Source organism: Sinohyriopsis cumingii, chromosome 14 (assembly GCF_028554795.1).
Source record: "Sinohyriopsis cumingii isolate HCF-2022 chromosome 14, ASM2855479v2, whole genome shotgun sequence".
Classification (NCBI taxonomy): Eukaryota; Metazoa; Mollusca; class Bivalvia; order Unionida; family Unionidae; genus Sinohyriopsis; species Sinohyriopsis cumingii.
In genome coordinates, this window is record NC_142974.1 from 90,354,751 (window position 1) to 90,370,682 (window position 15,932).

At 35.8% G+C, this 15,932-nt stretch overlaps 2 protein-coding genes across 6 annotated transcripts in view; one reads left to right on the top strand and one right to left on the bottom strand.

Annotated features, from left to right (window-relative positions):
- The window catches only part of LOC149784355 (centromere protein O-like), a 52,816-nt gene extending 49,341 nt beyond the window's left edge, over positions 1 to 3,475 (bottom strand). The window contains exon 1 of the mRNA XM_089932402.1: positions 3,270 to 3,475. The gene's annotated coding sequence lies outside the window, so the exon portion shown is untranslated. The remainder of the gene's footprint in view (positions 1 to 3,269) is intronic.
- A 2,624-nt stretch (positions 3,476 to 6,099) lies between these two features.
- Positions 6,100 to 15,445, top strand: LOC149784356 (uncharacterized). 5 transcript variants are annotated; one of them, XM_089932405.1, is made up of 3 exons: positions 6,100 to 6,257; positions 6,581 to 7,586; positions 15,214 to 15,445. In XM_089932405.1, the coding sequence occupies exon 2, from the start codon at positions 6,963 to 6,965 to the stop codon at positions 7,581 to 7,583; it is 621 nt and encodes a 206-aa protein (XP_089788531.1). In that variant the 5' UTR covers positions 6,100 to 6,257; positions 6,581 to 6,962; the 3' UTR covers positions 7,584 to 7,586; positions 15,214 to 15,445. The 5 variants fall into 5 exon arrangements, with proteins under 5 accessions (XP_089788531.1, XP_089788534.1, XP_089788530.1 ...); XM_089932408.1 differs by having other exon boundaries at positions 6,581 to 7,475; XM_089932404.1 differs by lacking the exon at positions 15,214 to 15,445 and adding an exon at positions 10,744 to 12,993.
- The last annotated feature ends 487 nt before the right edge of the window (positions 15,446 to 15,932 follow it).

The following is a 15,932-nucleotide window of genomic DNA, read 5'->3' on the forward strand; positions in this document are numbered from 1 at the left end:
ATAAAAATACTGATGTGATTTATGTTACTCAACGATACACACAAATACCAAAAGTAATCAGAGATAACTGTAATATTTTAGTTATGTTTAATGGAGTTGATACGCATACGTTGCGAAATATTCATCAAACTTGATGTAGCGGTGACATGGATATAATTAAATTCAGAAATTTCTTTTCACATGCACAATCAACCCAGCACGGGTTTATAACAATAAATTTATATGATCCTAGAACAAGATATCGTATTGGACTTGATAAAATTTTTGGATAGCAGCAGAAGGGGTGATGATAAAATTAAATTGAATTAAAAAGAGATTATTAATATAATGAATAACTGTTCGTGGCTGCGTCAAGGAACCACTAACAAATGTGATAAAAGATGCCGTGGAAAATAATGCAAAAAACACAATTATATTTTAAAGAAAAACCCTCATGCTGGTCCACGAAGTTGTGTTGGTTGTAACAACGGCGTTAGAGGATTATATCAGATTTGTGCAAATTGCGGTGGAGATCGATATCGATGTTTAATGATATATTATAAACACAGAAAGAACATAAATCCAAAAATAGAAAAACCACCATCAGAAATGGAGTATTACTTGAAACATAAAACAAATAAAGATGAAGATGAGACAGCTGAAGATGAAACAGATGAAGATAAACTTCAGGAAGATTTATAATGATTTAATTATAGCAGCAGAGGGGGCGGGGACCTCATTTTTTGGTCAATATATATTAATCATTTTTTTTTTAAAAAAAAGGGTGACCATTCCCCACAGTGGTCTATTCGCCCCCTCTGCTGCTAAGCAATCTTAGGATGTAAATACTGGCCATTTCGAATTGCCCTCAAGCCATGCTTATTATTACGTCATAATAACTTCAACGTCACAATTAATAGCTTACGTGTAATCACTAACAGCTTGTCCAAATAAAACGATAGGCCTCTGCTACTTACTGATCCCTGGGCAGACTTGATGAACAAGTGTGCCAAGAATAACTCGGTCAAACTCCTCAGTGTGTTATTAAAATCGGAATCCTTTCGGCCTTTATCGCTAAATGATAAAATAATGAGCGTTCACAACACTTCATTCATTGTTCTGAGGAGTTTATCTGGTATTGAAAATTAAAAGATATACGTGACAACAAAACCAGGATGCCGTTTTTAATTTGTTCATGTTATTGGAGCCACGTTATTTTTTATCCAATTTCTGTATCGTCATGTGTTTTCAAAACATATAACATATCTGCTATGATACTACATCTACTTTAGAGCATGATCATTACACGGCTTGAATGGCATCTTCAGAAGTAAAAGCTGTTTGATCATCCTTCTTAAGGCCATATAACTTTACCCGAACCGACTAGTATGCACCAGAATTTGATATGAAACTTCATATTAACTAGCTTAATCAGTCTTATACCCGTTTCAGTTTAATTAAGTGTGAGCTCAAAGAATATTTTAATCTGAATTTACATCAGTTAGCTTCATTACGAAAATATCGCTGATTATTTCTGCCGCTATTGTATGACTTGTGAAACAAATGATACACATGGAGCCGTTTCCTTTATACAAAAGTTTCCTGTACTTGTATGTATTCTCTCAGGACCATTTGCCTTGGTTGAGTTCAAATTAGTAACTAGCTTTTCCACATTGTTGCCCGGTGAACTACATTCGGGTCATTTCTAAGAATCATACACTTTATTCGCAGGAAATGTCTTCAAAATTAAAACAGTAAAAACCTCGCGGTCAGTCATACGAATATATTCTGAATTTTTGCCGATAGTTACATTTGGACCACCTTGGTTATGTACGGAAAAAGGACTGACCGAGAAGTTTCGATATAGCTCGAACTATTTTTAATTGGTCACTTCTCAGTTAATCATACAATGAATCCAATTGTTGAAAAGCCGAGAAATTCCGAATAGGTTCGGGATATTGTTTGCAAATAAATTTCAGGCGACGAAACCTATTATTTTCCTGTAAACTACTGCGCCGACATGCATCTGAGACACAACTTTGCCTGTCAGAAATAGTTGACTATATTCCAATTGCAATGAGGGCCCCGAGTGGCCGAGTGGTCTAAAGCGCTCTTCGTTACGGATCACTGCCATCTCACCTCTGTCTGCGGCGGTTCGAGTCTAAGATTCAGCCAATGTGGGCATGTGAGAAAGCTTGCCAGTAGCTTCTCGTGGGTCGGTGGTACTTTCCGGGGTTTTCCGGGTTCTTCCTCCACCATTAATACTGGCCGCCATGTATAGCCTATCGTGCTGAAAAATGGCGTTAAACCCCACAACAACAACAACCAATTGCAATGAAACATTATAATCCGACTACCTCGGCTATTTTTACGATTAGGATTGACTGAGAAGTTTTGGCAACATCGATGCAAATCCTGTTTTTTCCATCACATGCTAGAAACAAACCTCAGTGTAATAATGGCCAGTTTAAACCGCCATCAAGCCCGTGATTCTTATTAAGTCATAATAATTTCATAACTTTACAATGAACAGCTGATGCGTGATGACTAACAGTCATTCGGAACATCTTCATATCCTTCCAAGTTTTACCCGTTCAAGACGAGTGGACGAGCGTCTCTCCTGAACCTCAATAAAGAGTCCCATGGAAATTACATGGTCAGTGGGAACATCTTTCAGCTATCTACGTCAAAACAAGAAATAGAAAAATAGCATATGATGTAACTGTAGAATACACATTCATTTGATGGGTTTGTTGATTTGTCACCATAGGAGTGCACCACATATGTTGCGAGAAAAAAGGCCAATAACGTTCCGAATGTGTCTGGTCTCCTTCTGCTGCCATATTTTGCCATGCAAGCAAAAGTAGTACCGAATACAGTTCTCAATGGCGGCAAATTGCATCCGAAGTTTCTTTCTTGACTTGAAAAGTTTGAGGAGTTCTGGTTGTGACATGGCATCACTACTGATACTTACTCACTGGGCAAAGTTTATTTCAAATGGCATGGCCACTGGTATCTGGTGCTGCAAAATCTTAATCATATGACACAGGACTTTTTAAGCGAAATGATTCCACCAACAGTTGTTCAACATGGAGGACAGTTATTCCTTAAGAAACAGTTTAAAATTTGAAATAACATTTTGTCGTTTACATCTAGCAAATAAGTAAAATTATGGAACAATCAAAATATAAGAAACTCTTATTGATATACATCTCTCTAAAACAATTAAATAAAAAGCAAGTGCGATCCTATTACTTCATTGGTGAAAGACAAATGTCAGTCATACATACCACGATGAGGAATAACTGTTGAGTGCTTAAGGTGGATCTATGTTTGAACCAAATTATTGCCAGTCCATTGTGTAGCTGCACCGAAACAAAACAGCCTACCACTATTTCTTTTAATGGAAACTATACAATAATCCTCGAATCCTCATTAACCTATGCGTGCCTGTTTTGAAAAACTTGTTCAAAGTTCCAGTTCACACTGAGCCATACGTGCTTTTGTTCGAAGAACTTTCTCAGAGTTCCCGTTCACACTGAGCCATACGTTCGTGTTTTTTTTTTTTTTTTTTTTTTTTTTATATAGCCTGCTCAGAGTTCCAGTTCAGACTGTTATTCAAACAAAAGCACGCGCGTATAATTCATTGTGAACTGGAGCGTTGAACATGTTATTCAGGTATTGTTGTATGAATAAGCTGTTCAAAACTCCAATTCACATTGACCTATACGTGGGTATTTTTGCTTGAATGACCTGCTCAAGGTTTTATTTCACAATGACATAAACGTGCTTTTGTTTGAATAACCTTCTCAAAGTTCCAGTTGACACTGAGCTATACCTGATTTTGTTTGGGGATTATACTCTTGATGACGCTTTTAATACTGAAGCTTTTAAGCAGCTTTATCTTTATCTCAAAAATACTAATCGCTTATGCAGACGTGAATGCTCATGTATATACATATAGATAAGTAATTTGCATGCATGTCTGTATGTTAGTATATATGTATGTATGTATGAATGTATGTTTGTATGCATGTATATGTATGTATGTGAACGAATGAGTATATATATATATATATGTGTGTGCGTGTGAGTATATATATATATATATATATATATATATATATATATATATATATATATATATATATATATATATATATGTTTGTGTATGTGTGTGTGTTTACATATGCATATATGTGTGTTTTATTGCAAGTGTTCAGATAGTTGTATTCATATCTATTCACATGGATTTGATGATGTTATTATGCTACAATTTAAATATGATTAAATTTGTTCGTCCAGGAATGTCAAGATAAAGTTTAATAATATATGAACTTCACATATGTGTATATAATATCTATAAATTTAGGTGTGACTTCTTACCACATGAGGCCTTGCCTTTATAATACCGCACCTTAAGCAATAATTGCTTTAGATTATTATAGTTCTCACACTCATTTAAATATTATTTAAATTTTTTCACGAAATATTATGTGTTTTGTATTTGTTTTGGGATAGGCTATTTTAAATTGGAAAAAATTGTGCCTAACCATTTTGATTTCCTTATATATACATTTAAATTTAATTTGTTTGAAACGGAAATCTAAAAGAGTATTACTAGAAACAGACAATAAAATGGATAAAGAACGTTAGATGGACCTTAATAATTCATGTCATTATTTTCGCCGTTAGAGCAAACATTATGCATTTAATATCTTCACTAAAGATAAGTGCACGTCATCTTACAACTGTTCCATGCTTTCTCCATACAGAGGTGTGCAGACTTCCTATTAGTACGGGATTCGATTCTAAACATCGGTCCAGTCTGGATTGGCTACCATTGTATGTTCATGAGCAAAGTTCATCTTGCCTCGGACACTATAACCATGTAAGTGTTGAGGTGTAAAACAACCAATCAACAAGAACAAGTACAGCATGGAATGTTTACATACTTGTATAATTTCAAGTAAATGTATTTCACGTACAATCATTTATATCAGGTGTTTAAAGAATCTAAATTCTATAAATAGTGATCTGGCTGTACGAAAATTACGTTGTCCCAGAATCGTGAATACTGAAATGCATTTGTAAAGTTTAAATATGATCTCCTACTGGCGTTCTCAATTTCCTCTTCAACAATTTTAACTGACACCTAGCATTGTCAAAAGACCCTTTCTTTGTGTCTGTCCTGAACCGAACACAAGTCTAAAATAAAAACAGCTATGGTTACGGGTAAATACTGGTAAATAAAAAAGTGACGTTAGGTGTCGTGCAAGTAATACAATCCTTCATTGTACCTCTTAAAATACCGGTAAAGTGTTAAGAGAGATTGCGGGGATATATCGGAGATAGAGAGAGATCTGAGATTTTTAAATCTAACATTCCTTCAAAAAAATTAAAAAAAAACAAAGCTAAATATAGTGGGCACCAGTTTTTCTTGCCACTCCGGTCGTCCAGTATTTTGAAAATTCAAACACATTATTAAAAAAAACCCACTATATAAACGTGTTATATCTGATAAAATATCAACATAAGTAAAGTAAGAATGGAAAAAGAGCTACAAAATAAACATTCCTAAAACAATATTATGAACTTTCTAGATCGAATTCGTCTGGTCTCATGCAATGGATATTTAAGATCTTTACTCCCACCTCCCTTCTTGGCATCAACTTGAAATATAAACATAATTAAAATTACACCGTCAAGAGGTTATACACAGTTTTGTATAAACCTTTAACATCAGTCCCTGTTAATCTCGTTAGATTTCTTTTAATCACCTCGCAGCATAAGAAATAAATGAGGATTACAGGTGAAGCTATCTTCTCTATGTGACTTGAAAAAATAATCGGGTTTCAAAACCAAAGCTGTGTAGAATAAGTATCTGTCAATTTACCCTAGGGACCCTCACTATACAGTTCGCACTGAACTGAGTATTGATAATAGCATACGTCATTGAGAGCATACACAAATTATTACTCATGTTAACTACTAAGTATTGAATTAAATTACCAAAAGGAATCACTTTACAAACCAGCGTGACATGTTTTCCTTTTATTAATGAAACGTGCACAATTGCCAGTTCCGGTTCATTTCACTCTAGCTCTTTTAAAAACAACATATAGAGTATTTGCAAATAGGTGTGTACCAGGAAAGATCGCAGTTGCTGGTCTAAACAAGGAAATATTTACTTTACTGCGTTAACATAGAAAAAATATATTGAGAATGATGTATAATTTTAAGAATAATTTGCTTTGAAAAATACAACGAATAACTAGGTAAGTTTTCTCTCTCCCTCTCTCTCTCTCACACACACACACACACACACACACTTCCTACCACATGGCATTGTGTTATGGACTAAATTACAATTCGAACTTAGATCAAAAGAAGACTTAATATAAAATAGAAATTTATGAATCATAATTTATTTGCTGCATTTAGTATGAACTTGTTTGGATTTAAAATGCCAGATCAGAACACTATATACATTGAAATAGACAACTATCTGACTCAAGCTAGATATCATTCGGTCAGTATATGAGAACTATAAACGCGTCTGTTTTACATGCATTACGTTATTTTTATATTTCTATTCCAGATTTAATCCAGCGACTTTTTCTTTATAAGAACAGCAGAAAACTATTCTTTTATACAGTGCTATTCAAAACTAAATTGTGATGATGACACGATTGTAATACCCGAATTCCTGACGCAACGTTAACTATTTCTTCGTCAACTCTCACCCTGTTTTACGACTGAGCATCATTAGATAAACCACATTCGCAGTACCTTTAATAGTATATTACCAGAAATTATAGGAAAGTTGAACCTGAGTACAGACCACGGTTTCAAATATGGTAACTCAGCCTTTCTCGTATTTTAGTACAGTCGCTTGAAAGCTGTTCCAAAAGTGAAACATCAGCATTAAGTTCAAGTCGTACCAATATCAGCCACCTCCTAAATCAACATACACTGACGTAATGAGCAATAATCAAGCTAAACCATCCACACAAACCACAAAGGAAGTTAAAAATGGCCCGTCTTCGCGATCTGTTGACTACAAACCTAAGCCATATAATCACACATATAAAGAGTATCGGTCAACCTACGAGACGCCCAAGCACAAACCTTATGTACCGACACAACTAGAATTCAAAGGCAATGTGGAATATAAACTCACAAAGGAGAACTATTATCCATTGAAACATTGGAAAACTCAGTCTACGAAAGACCCGGTTAGTTCCAAACAATCCAAAGTGGACACTACAAAGAAAAAGGTGCCAGTTGTTCCACCAAAATATGTTACACCACCACCTCCACCAAAAACGCCGACACCTACACCTCCTCCGCCCAAACCTCCCACAACGGAACTGACGCCACCTATTTCGCCCCCTATGCCAACTCAGGAGTTTCACCCGGAAACTAAATACCCGCCAGAAGTAATAGCGTGTGTTCAAGCATATCTTATGGCACACAGACATGCTCCTAACAAGGTAACGCCAACACCAGAACCATTTTTTGCACCTCCTAGCAGCAATGATCTGCCACCGGAAGTAGAAGCCTTGTTGAGTGCATACTATAGTTTACATTCTATTCAATAAAAGGTACGAAATTTCATTCAGAAATTAATCGCCATTAATTGTTTTGGCAAGTAATATAACAGCTGCAACTCACTTAGCTTCAACATACTCTTACATCGGCAAACACATTGCCATAAATTTAAGCCTATATGGTTCGATGTTACAAAACATGATGCATGCGAATTTTACGTCTTTGTCCACTTGCTGGTTTGCTTCTTTTGTATGTAAGTAGTGTGAGCTGTTTGTGCCTGACACAATTAGATTTATTAATAACTTAATATTCTAATATTTTCTGCTAAATACTCATATTTAGTATAATTTTGACTATAAGAAAAATTATCAATAACGCATGGTGTTACAACAAGGTTATATTTTTTAATTCGTAAAATTGTGTCATACACCACCAGAGGTATGCAATGTTCTCAGCCATTAATGATCATCATTGTTATCCTTAAAATACATATAAATCATTCGGAAACCTTTTATTTTGGCAGAATGTGTAATAACTATACACTGTACTGCGGGTCATAAGCGATATTGTTACCTATAGTTTTCTATTAGACAATAGGTGAGTTGTTGCAAACTTTCTGTTCATAATCTTTGCACTTGCTATAAATTTACATGTAATGATGATCAATTACTCAATGAAAATTGTATTTACTTATTGTAAGGACCGAAACCACTGTATGCACTCATACCAATTTATCTTGGTTGCACCATTGTTTTGCTATCTGTCTGCACATATTATGGAGGACCTAACAATATGGCTTCTCAGGATGTAGCATTGTAACACGAACATGGCTCTAACTAAAGTGTGTGACGTCTCTGTGGTGTTAAACTAAGTAATGGAATGAAGCAAAACCAACAAATTTTGGAAAATCAACCAATAAAAGTACTTCCATAAGTTACAAAGTGAAACTTTAAGGGGAACTTACAGTATTGTGATATAAATCCCAAATAATCCTAAATATTCTATCACAAGTCCAAAAGTATGACGTTCCAAATTACTTCCAATATTGAATTTGCTGATGTACCAATAGTCTTGAAAAAGCTGATGTGGAAACAGTCTTGATGTATGAGAGTGATATAACCCAGGATGTCCAAAATATCACAATTAACACTTTGTAATTCTGATGAATATTTTTGAAAATAAATGATTCATCTCAAATTATATCTGAACACGACTGAAAGTAAGTAATTCCAGAGACTGATCATAAGATAAGAACGAAGAACGTTGTTGAGCAAAACCTTATATAAAAACCTAAGACACAATAAAATTACCAGGATAATTAGTCAGCTAAGATCTGCCTGAATGTATAAGTAGGTAATCTCTAAATAGTAAGCTAAGATCTACACAACTGCATATGCAGGTAATCTATAAACAGTAAGTTAAGATCTACATTATTGTATATGCAGGTAATTTATAATTAGTCAGCTAAGATCTACATGAAGGTATATGCAGGTAATCTATTAATAGTATCTTGGGGTCTGTGTGACTGTTAATGCAGGTAATCTTTACATTCTATGATGAGATATGTAGCTACAAATTTGAGGGAATAAGTATATGGTTAACTTACGACATCGTTGTTGGCGTCCTCGTGCGTCAATTTGACGTGACGTAATTGATACATACGGCAAACTTGACGGGTATTCTCATCTTGGATGATAACACTCAGCATTGGCAAAAGTCGGTACAATGGTCTACATTTCACGCTCCAGAGAGTATTTTTAGTCTTTGTGACATCATGAAACTTGATGAAAAAGACTGCCAGTATAAGTTCAGTCTTTGTGACATCATGAAACTTGATGAAAAAGACTGCCAGTATAAGTTCAGTCTTTGTGACATCATGAAACTTGATGAAAAAGACTGCCAGTATAAGTTCAGTCTTTGTGACATCATGAAACTTGATGAAAAAGACTGCCAGTATAAGTTCAGTCTTTGTGACATCATGTAACTTGATGAAAAAGACTGCCAGTATAAGTTCAGTCTTTGTGACATCATGAAACTTGATGAAAAAGACTGCCAGTATAAGTTCAGTCTTTGTGACATCATGTAACTTGATGAAAAAGACTGCCAGTATAAGTTCAGTCTTTGTGACATCATGTAACTTGATGAAAAAGACTGCCAGTATAAGTTCAGTCTTTTCACCATCCAGTTATTACCTTCAGTTTTTGCCGTTAACTCAGTTTCTCTGACATTGTTAGTCATAAAACTTGATGACAGTACTCATCTTGAAGGGTCCAATACACCGTGGGCCGAATTCGGCCCTAGTGACCTACGTGTATTGCTCAAGAGATTTCTTAAAAATTTTGCATTAATTCGGGATGGGATACAGTCATGAACTTTTTATGGGAAAATTTATATTACGTTTATTAACTAGATCAATGATCTACTATTAAGGTCACAGTGACCTAGTGTTAGGATTACATTAACGTATCTCTCTTCCTCGGTTGATTGTGCAAGGTTTAGAATTATGTCAAAGCGGAACAGACGAGAAACATTAACCAGTGCAATTATGGTTTCACATACGGGCTATGCCAGTCTAGGATCCTGGTTCCGGTTCGTGAAAACATATGGCTTACTCAAATCATTCCCATCATCTTTCTTTGCAAGTTGCCAATTGACTGTTATGAATCCTCTAACAAATACATCTTGAAAAATCTTGGAAATGAATGTGGACATAGTATTAACAATATATATTTACTTCTAAAACAAAAATACCATAATGGAATAATTTTGTTCACTATCAAACTTCAGAAAAAAAATAAAATGAGGAGTCGTATGGCTGTTTTTATTTGGCTGAATGCCATTGATGACATAAAGGTAAACTTATGGTAAATTTCACCACAATTTTTTCTCATACATTACCGTCCAATAAATTTTATCAATTTCACTTGAAATGTAAAAACAAAAAAGCAACAACAACAACAACAGCAATAATAATAATAATAATAATGGGTGGTAGTAGTATCAGTTCTCAACTTTGTGGAAAATGCTACATGTTCTAGGCGATTAGAGAAGGCTTGTGCCACGCCTGGCATACAAATCTGATTTATTTATTTTACTGGCGGGGGAGGGAAAACAAAGGTTTTCACTCAAGTTCATTTGAGAGGCCAGATCAATGATAAGTGTATTTCTAAAGCTATATTTATATCTTCCTTCTCATTCTCTCTGTTACAGGAAGGTCCTAGAAACTATGTCAATACCTCTGTTCTTGCCAGTATGCAGCGAGCCATGAACATGCTTTCGTAGAAATGTTTGATCAATTTATTTGCACTGTTGTGACATCCTAAGATATTGTTACATATTGATCCTGCGAGGAGGCACCTGATATTCTGCATTCGAGCAACATCAGCCAGCTGTCATTTTTGCAAAATAAAATATATAAAAATGTTAAGAGACAAAACAAACATGGGATTAATCATATTGATTCTTTGTTAAATTGTGAATGAAGAAATTATGTAACCGGATATCCTGTAATGCATAGACAGGTTTTGCTCCTTGACGACATGGATATTTTTTCTTGGTTTAAAAGAACTGAAAAAAAACATTTGCAGAGTTATTTTCGTGGAAACTGGTATCACCACAACGAGCAACCGAACATAACATTCTGGAGAAAATGGTTTGTCATCTTAAGCATGCATTCAATAAGGAGTCTGTTGGCATAAAACTATAAAACCCAATGAATACATGCATTCCGTAGCAGTACTATGACCAAGTGTGTGTGGGGAAATTTTTCTTTCTATTAGGAAATGCACTGGCTCGATGACATAATTCTAAACAGTAACATTTTACTTTCATTTGTTCAATCCAGCTTTGTTTTATTTTGGTGACAGAAGTTCACACATTGGACAGGGTCCTGCACTCGAAGTCGAGAAACGAACACTAAAAACTGATTTTAATTTTCCTCATTAACAATGCCTTCCTGGTGAACAGAGTGAATGTTTAGCACATTCTCATTAATATTTATATGATGCACAAACATGTCATCTTATATGATACATGCACAAACATCTCATCTTATATGATACATGCACAAACATGTCATCTTATATGATACATGCACAAACATCTCATGTTATATGATACATGCACAAACATCTCATCTTATATGATACATGCACAAACATCTCATCTTATATGATACATGCACAAACATCTCATCTTATATGATACATGCACAAACATCTCATCTTATATGATACTTGCACAAACATCTCATGTTATATGATACATGCACAAACATCTCATCTTATATGATACTTGCACAAACATCTCATCTTATATGATGCATGCACAAACATCTCATGTTATATGATACATGCACAAACATCTCATCTTATATGATACTTGCACAAACATCTCATTTTATATGATGCATACACAAACATCTCATGTTATATGATACATGCACAAGCATCTCATGGTATATGATGCATACACACACATCTCATGTTATATGATACATACACAAACATGATACATGCACAAACATCTCAGGTCATGATTCATACACACACGTCTCATGGTACATACACACACATCTCATGTCATATGATACATACACAAATATGATACATGCACAAACATCTTATGGCATATGATACATACACACACACATCTCATGTTATATGATGCATACATAACATATCGTGTTTATCTGGTCAGCATATTATTGTTTTCCTTTCTAACAACACTTTTAACATATGACATCATGCCGACAAATGGAAGCTAGGTACTATTCACAGACACACAGGGGCAGCCGACCCTGGACTGGTATCAAACCGGCGACCCTTGCATTATCAGTTCGACATTTTACCAAAGGATCTACCGCACCTCTCCTCTAGTCAAAACAACTTTTGCACACTCACGTTGTTGTAGAAATAAATAAGTTGCATGCCAATATATTGAATTAAATGTTAATCTGGTTTGTATGAGTGGTTTCTTTCTTTTTTTAAAATGTAACTACAGTTCATAGAGCTCTCCCCCCTCTCTAAAAAGTTCACACGAGCTCATAACCTATTTTATTTTACTCCTATAAACTTTCAATTGTATTTCTGTTCAATGAGTAAAATCTCTTTCTTTATACTTACATGACACTAAATACGGCCTAAAGCGCTCTCCGTTACGGATCACTGCCATCTCACCTCTGTCTGCGTGGGTTCGAGTCTAAGATTCGGCTAATGTGGGTATGTGAGAAAGCTTGCCAGTAGCTTCTCGTGGGTCGGTTGTTCTTCCCGGGGTTTTCCTGGGTTCTTCCTCCACCATTAATACTGGCTGCCATGCATAGCCTATCATGTGCTGAAAAGTGGCGTTAAACCCTACAACAACAACAACATATTCATTTTCATATCGCATTTATTCGTTCCTATGGAGTTATGGAAATACTATATTATTTTGATGAATAAAAGTCAGACTTAAAAGATTCCATTTGATTGTTTATTATTACTAATAAAAGAAATCCCTGCAAAAACCTTTCAGTACTCTAAATAAAAATCAGTCTTGCAAGATGTGAGGGCTGTTATGGTTGGGGTGGGGTGCTCCCAATATTTCATTTGAACTATTATAGAAGTCCCACCCAGGCTGATTTTGGTTGGATGTTAAATTAGTGAAAGATAGATGTAATAAAGTTCAGAGCTATGCCGACGATTAGATGGATAAATATACAAAAAAGGTTGAAGTTAAATGAAAAACAATTTAATAACAATTGAATAATCAAATGATTCAAATTCCCAATTACACTCCTTCCACTAAACCCTTTAATATGTCTATTGCATCACTTGATTAGCAGTGTGAGATTGATTTCCATCTGTCCTTGTATTCTACTCATCTGTGGTATTCTTTTCTCTCCTATTTCTCCCAATTCCTTCTCCTCTTCCTCCCCGACTTTCTCCAAGTTCCTTCTCCTCCTACTCGACTTTTCTATACTCCGTCTCCTCCTCCTCCACTTTCTCCTCCACACTCCTTTTCCTCCTCCACAACCTTCTTTCTACCTTCTCCTTCCATTGACCTTTATCCGTTTCGAGACTCAATCGAACCCGAAGTTCTGTCCCTTAAAAAGCTTCCTTTTCGAAGCTTTGTCTTTCCTTAGAATCTATCTTAGTTTTACCGCCAAATTACGAATGGCTCTCTCGGAGTAACCCTATTGTTCAGCAATCTTCCAGGGCGAAACTAACTTCATTTACGAGCTATGAAAGTTATAACGCGGCCTGCATTGTAATCACACCCTCTATCTCAATTCCGATTGGATATCGCTGTGAACTGATCTAATAAAACTTAGCGGACAATGTCCCTCTCGCTTTTTATTTTCCTATTTTTTCTTATGCGTGATACAAACTATTCATAAGTCATCTCGACTTGACAGATTGATATTTACAGTAATTTGTATATCGAATGTACACTCTGTACACTAAATTATAACTTAGAATGAATCATTATCACAATGTCGGACTTAATGGATTTGAATAACTGTACAGGTGGCTTGCACATTATTGTCATTTTATTGTCCATTTATACAACTGGACTAGATCTGAAATAAGTACGAGCGGTTTTTCTGGGAGTACACGACATCCATGGCCGGCTTGCCGAGTTCCTTGCCTCTCCTGCCTCTCTTGGACATTCGTACATGGACGGAGATGTGGAACAATATCCACCCGTCCAAAGCTTGGTGTCCCGATGTGACGTCATAGTAGGCGACCAATCGCTACTGGCGTCACATACCGCTTTGGTTCAACCCTTGCTCAGTTCCAGCAGACTGTAATTCGTCTTTGAACACGAGTTAGTGTTGGGTTCATTCCCACTCATGATAGCCCTTCATTGAGGTCGTTATGGACTAAATAGTCCTACGACCTGACGGCTCAGTCAAACAATGTTCTGTGAACACATAAAAGCCTGGGGTATGAGGCTCTAATTCCTTCCCCCAGGAGTAATCAAACAGCCAGCGGTGCTGGCATAAATCGTGATGCATGCACGATAGTGCGAAAATCACGTTAATTTGAATAGTCAAGTCCCTCTCGCTGTCTGTCAACGTGGGAACGAATAAGAACACGCCTCATATACCCTGCGGGCTTCCCTCAGATCTTAGGACTGAGCTGTAACACATAAGTGTGATACGGCAAGCCTTTGTCAATTGATGCGAGCGGTCGTCTTCGCCAACTCAAGTTCCCGGTCGCTGGCGGGTCACGGTAACATTGCGTAAGAGTTTAACACTAGCCTGCGGCAATCATTAGACTTCAAACACACGGCCGCAGTAATATTTACAAGACAGTAGATCATAGCTTATACATGACTTTATAGCTGGGGCTTAGTAAATGTGGCACAAGCCACCATTTTAGTGTTTAGTATCATTAATAAAAGTTAGCCTTGCAACACACCATTTCAGTGTTAAGTATTGCAAATAAATGTCAGTTTTGCAAGATACTGTTTAAGTGTTGTGTATTATAAAAAAAAATCAGACCTGCAAGACACCATTTTATTGTTTTCATTGTTTTGTATTACTACATGTCTACTCTGATATCATATTTAATGAAGATACTTTAAAACATTACCACTCTAGCAAACATGATTCAGTCACCAATGAAACTAAGTGGCAATTATACTAACAACGATTTAGCAGGTCTTACAGTCTCTCATGTTTTCTTATCATTTCAGCAATATCGACTGCCCTATTGGATCGTAAAAGAATATTTCTAGTACGAAGTCAGTGTCAGCAGCTGGCCTATTTGAATGAGGAATTTGTACAGAAATGGAATACACAAAATGTTGTAATGATGTGCAATACTTGTTGTCGGTTAAGTTCTGTAGGATGATGAAAACTTTTCTTACGATTTACATTTTGTAATGATTTGCATTCTCAATAAAGTTGTTTATAGACACTCACAGACTCCATTGTCCAGCATATTTTTTTTCTAATTCAATATTTGAGCCAGACTTAGTATTTTGTTTTGATTATGGTTGTCTTTGAAAGGAGAACACATCTGTAGTTAGATAAGGAAGCACTATTTATTGGAAACAGTCCATAGTGCACATCCATGCATCTTATCACCAGAAATGTGCAATCCTGGCATCTTCAAAAATTCACAACTAAGGGTAAAAGTTGTGCTTGTCCCGGTCGTTTTGCTGCAATATTGTGGTAAACTTTCCTCGAAACTAATTCTTTGAACGAACAAAGAAGACGAAGAAGATAACGAGTTGCTAGTATTACAGTTACAGACGATTTTCAGCTCATGTTTAGGTAGGGGAAAAAGATCTTTTAGTACATTTTATTTATCAATGAACATGATTGCATTTTGAAATCAATTCGGAGATGAACTATGTGGAATCATCGTTCGGGACCAACATTTAGAGATTACTTACAGTATAAGATCATC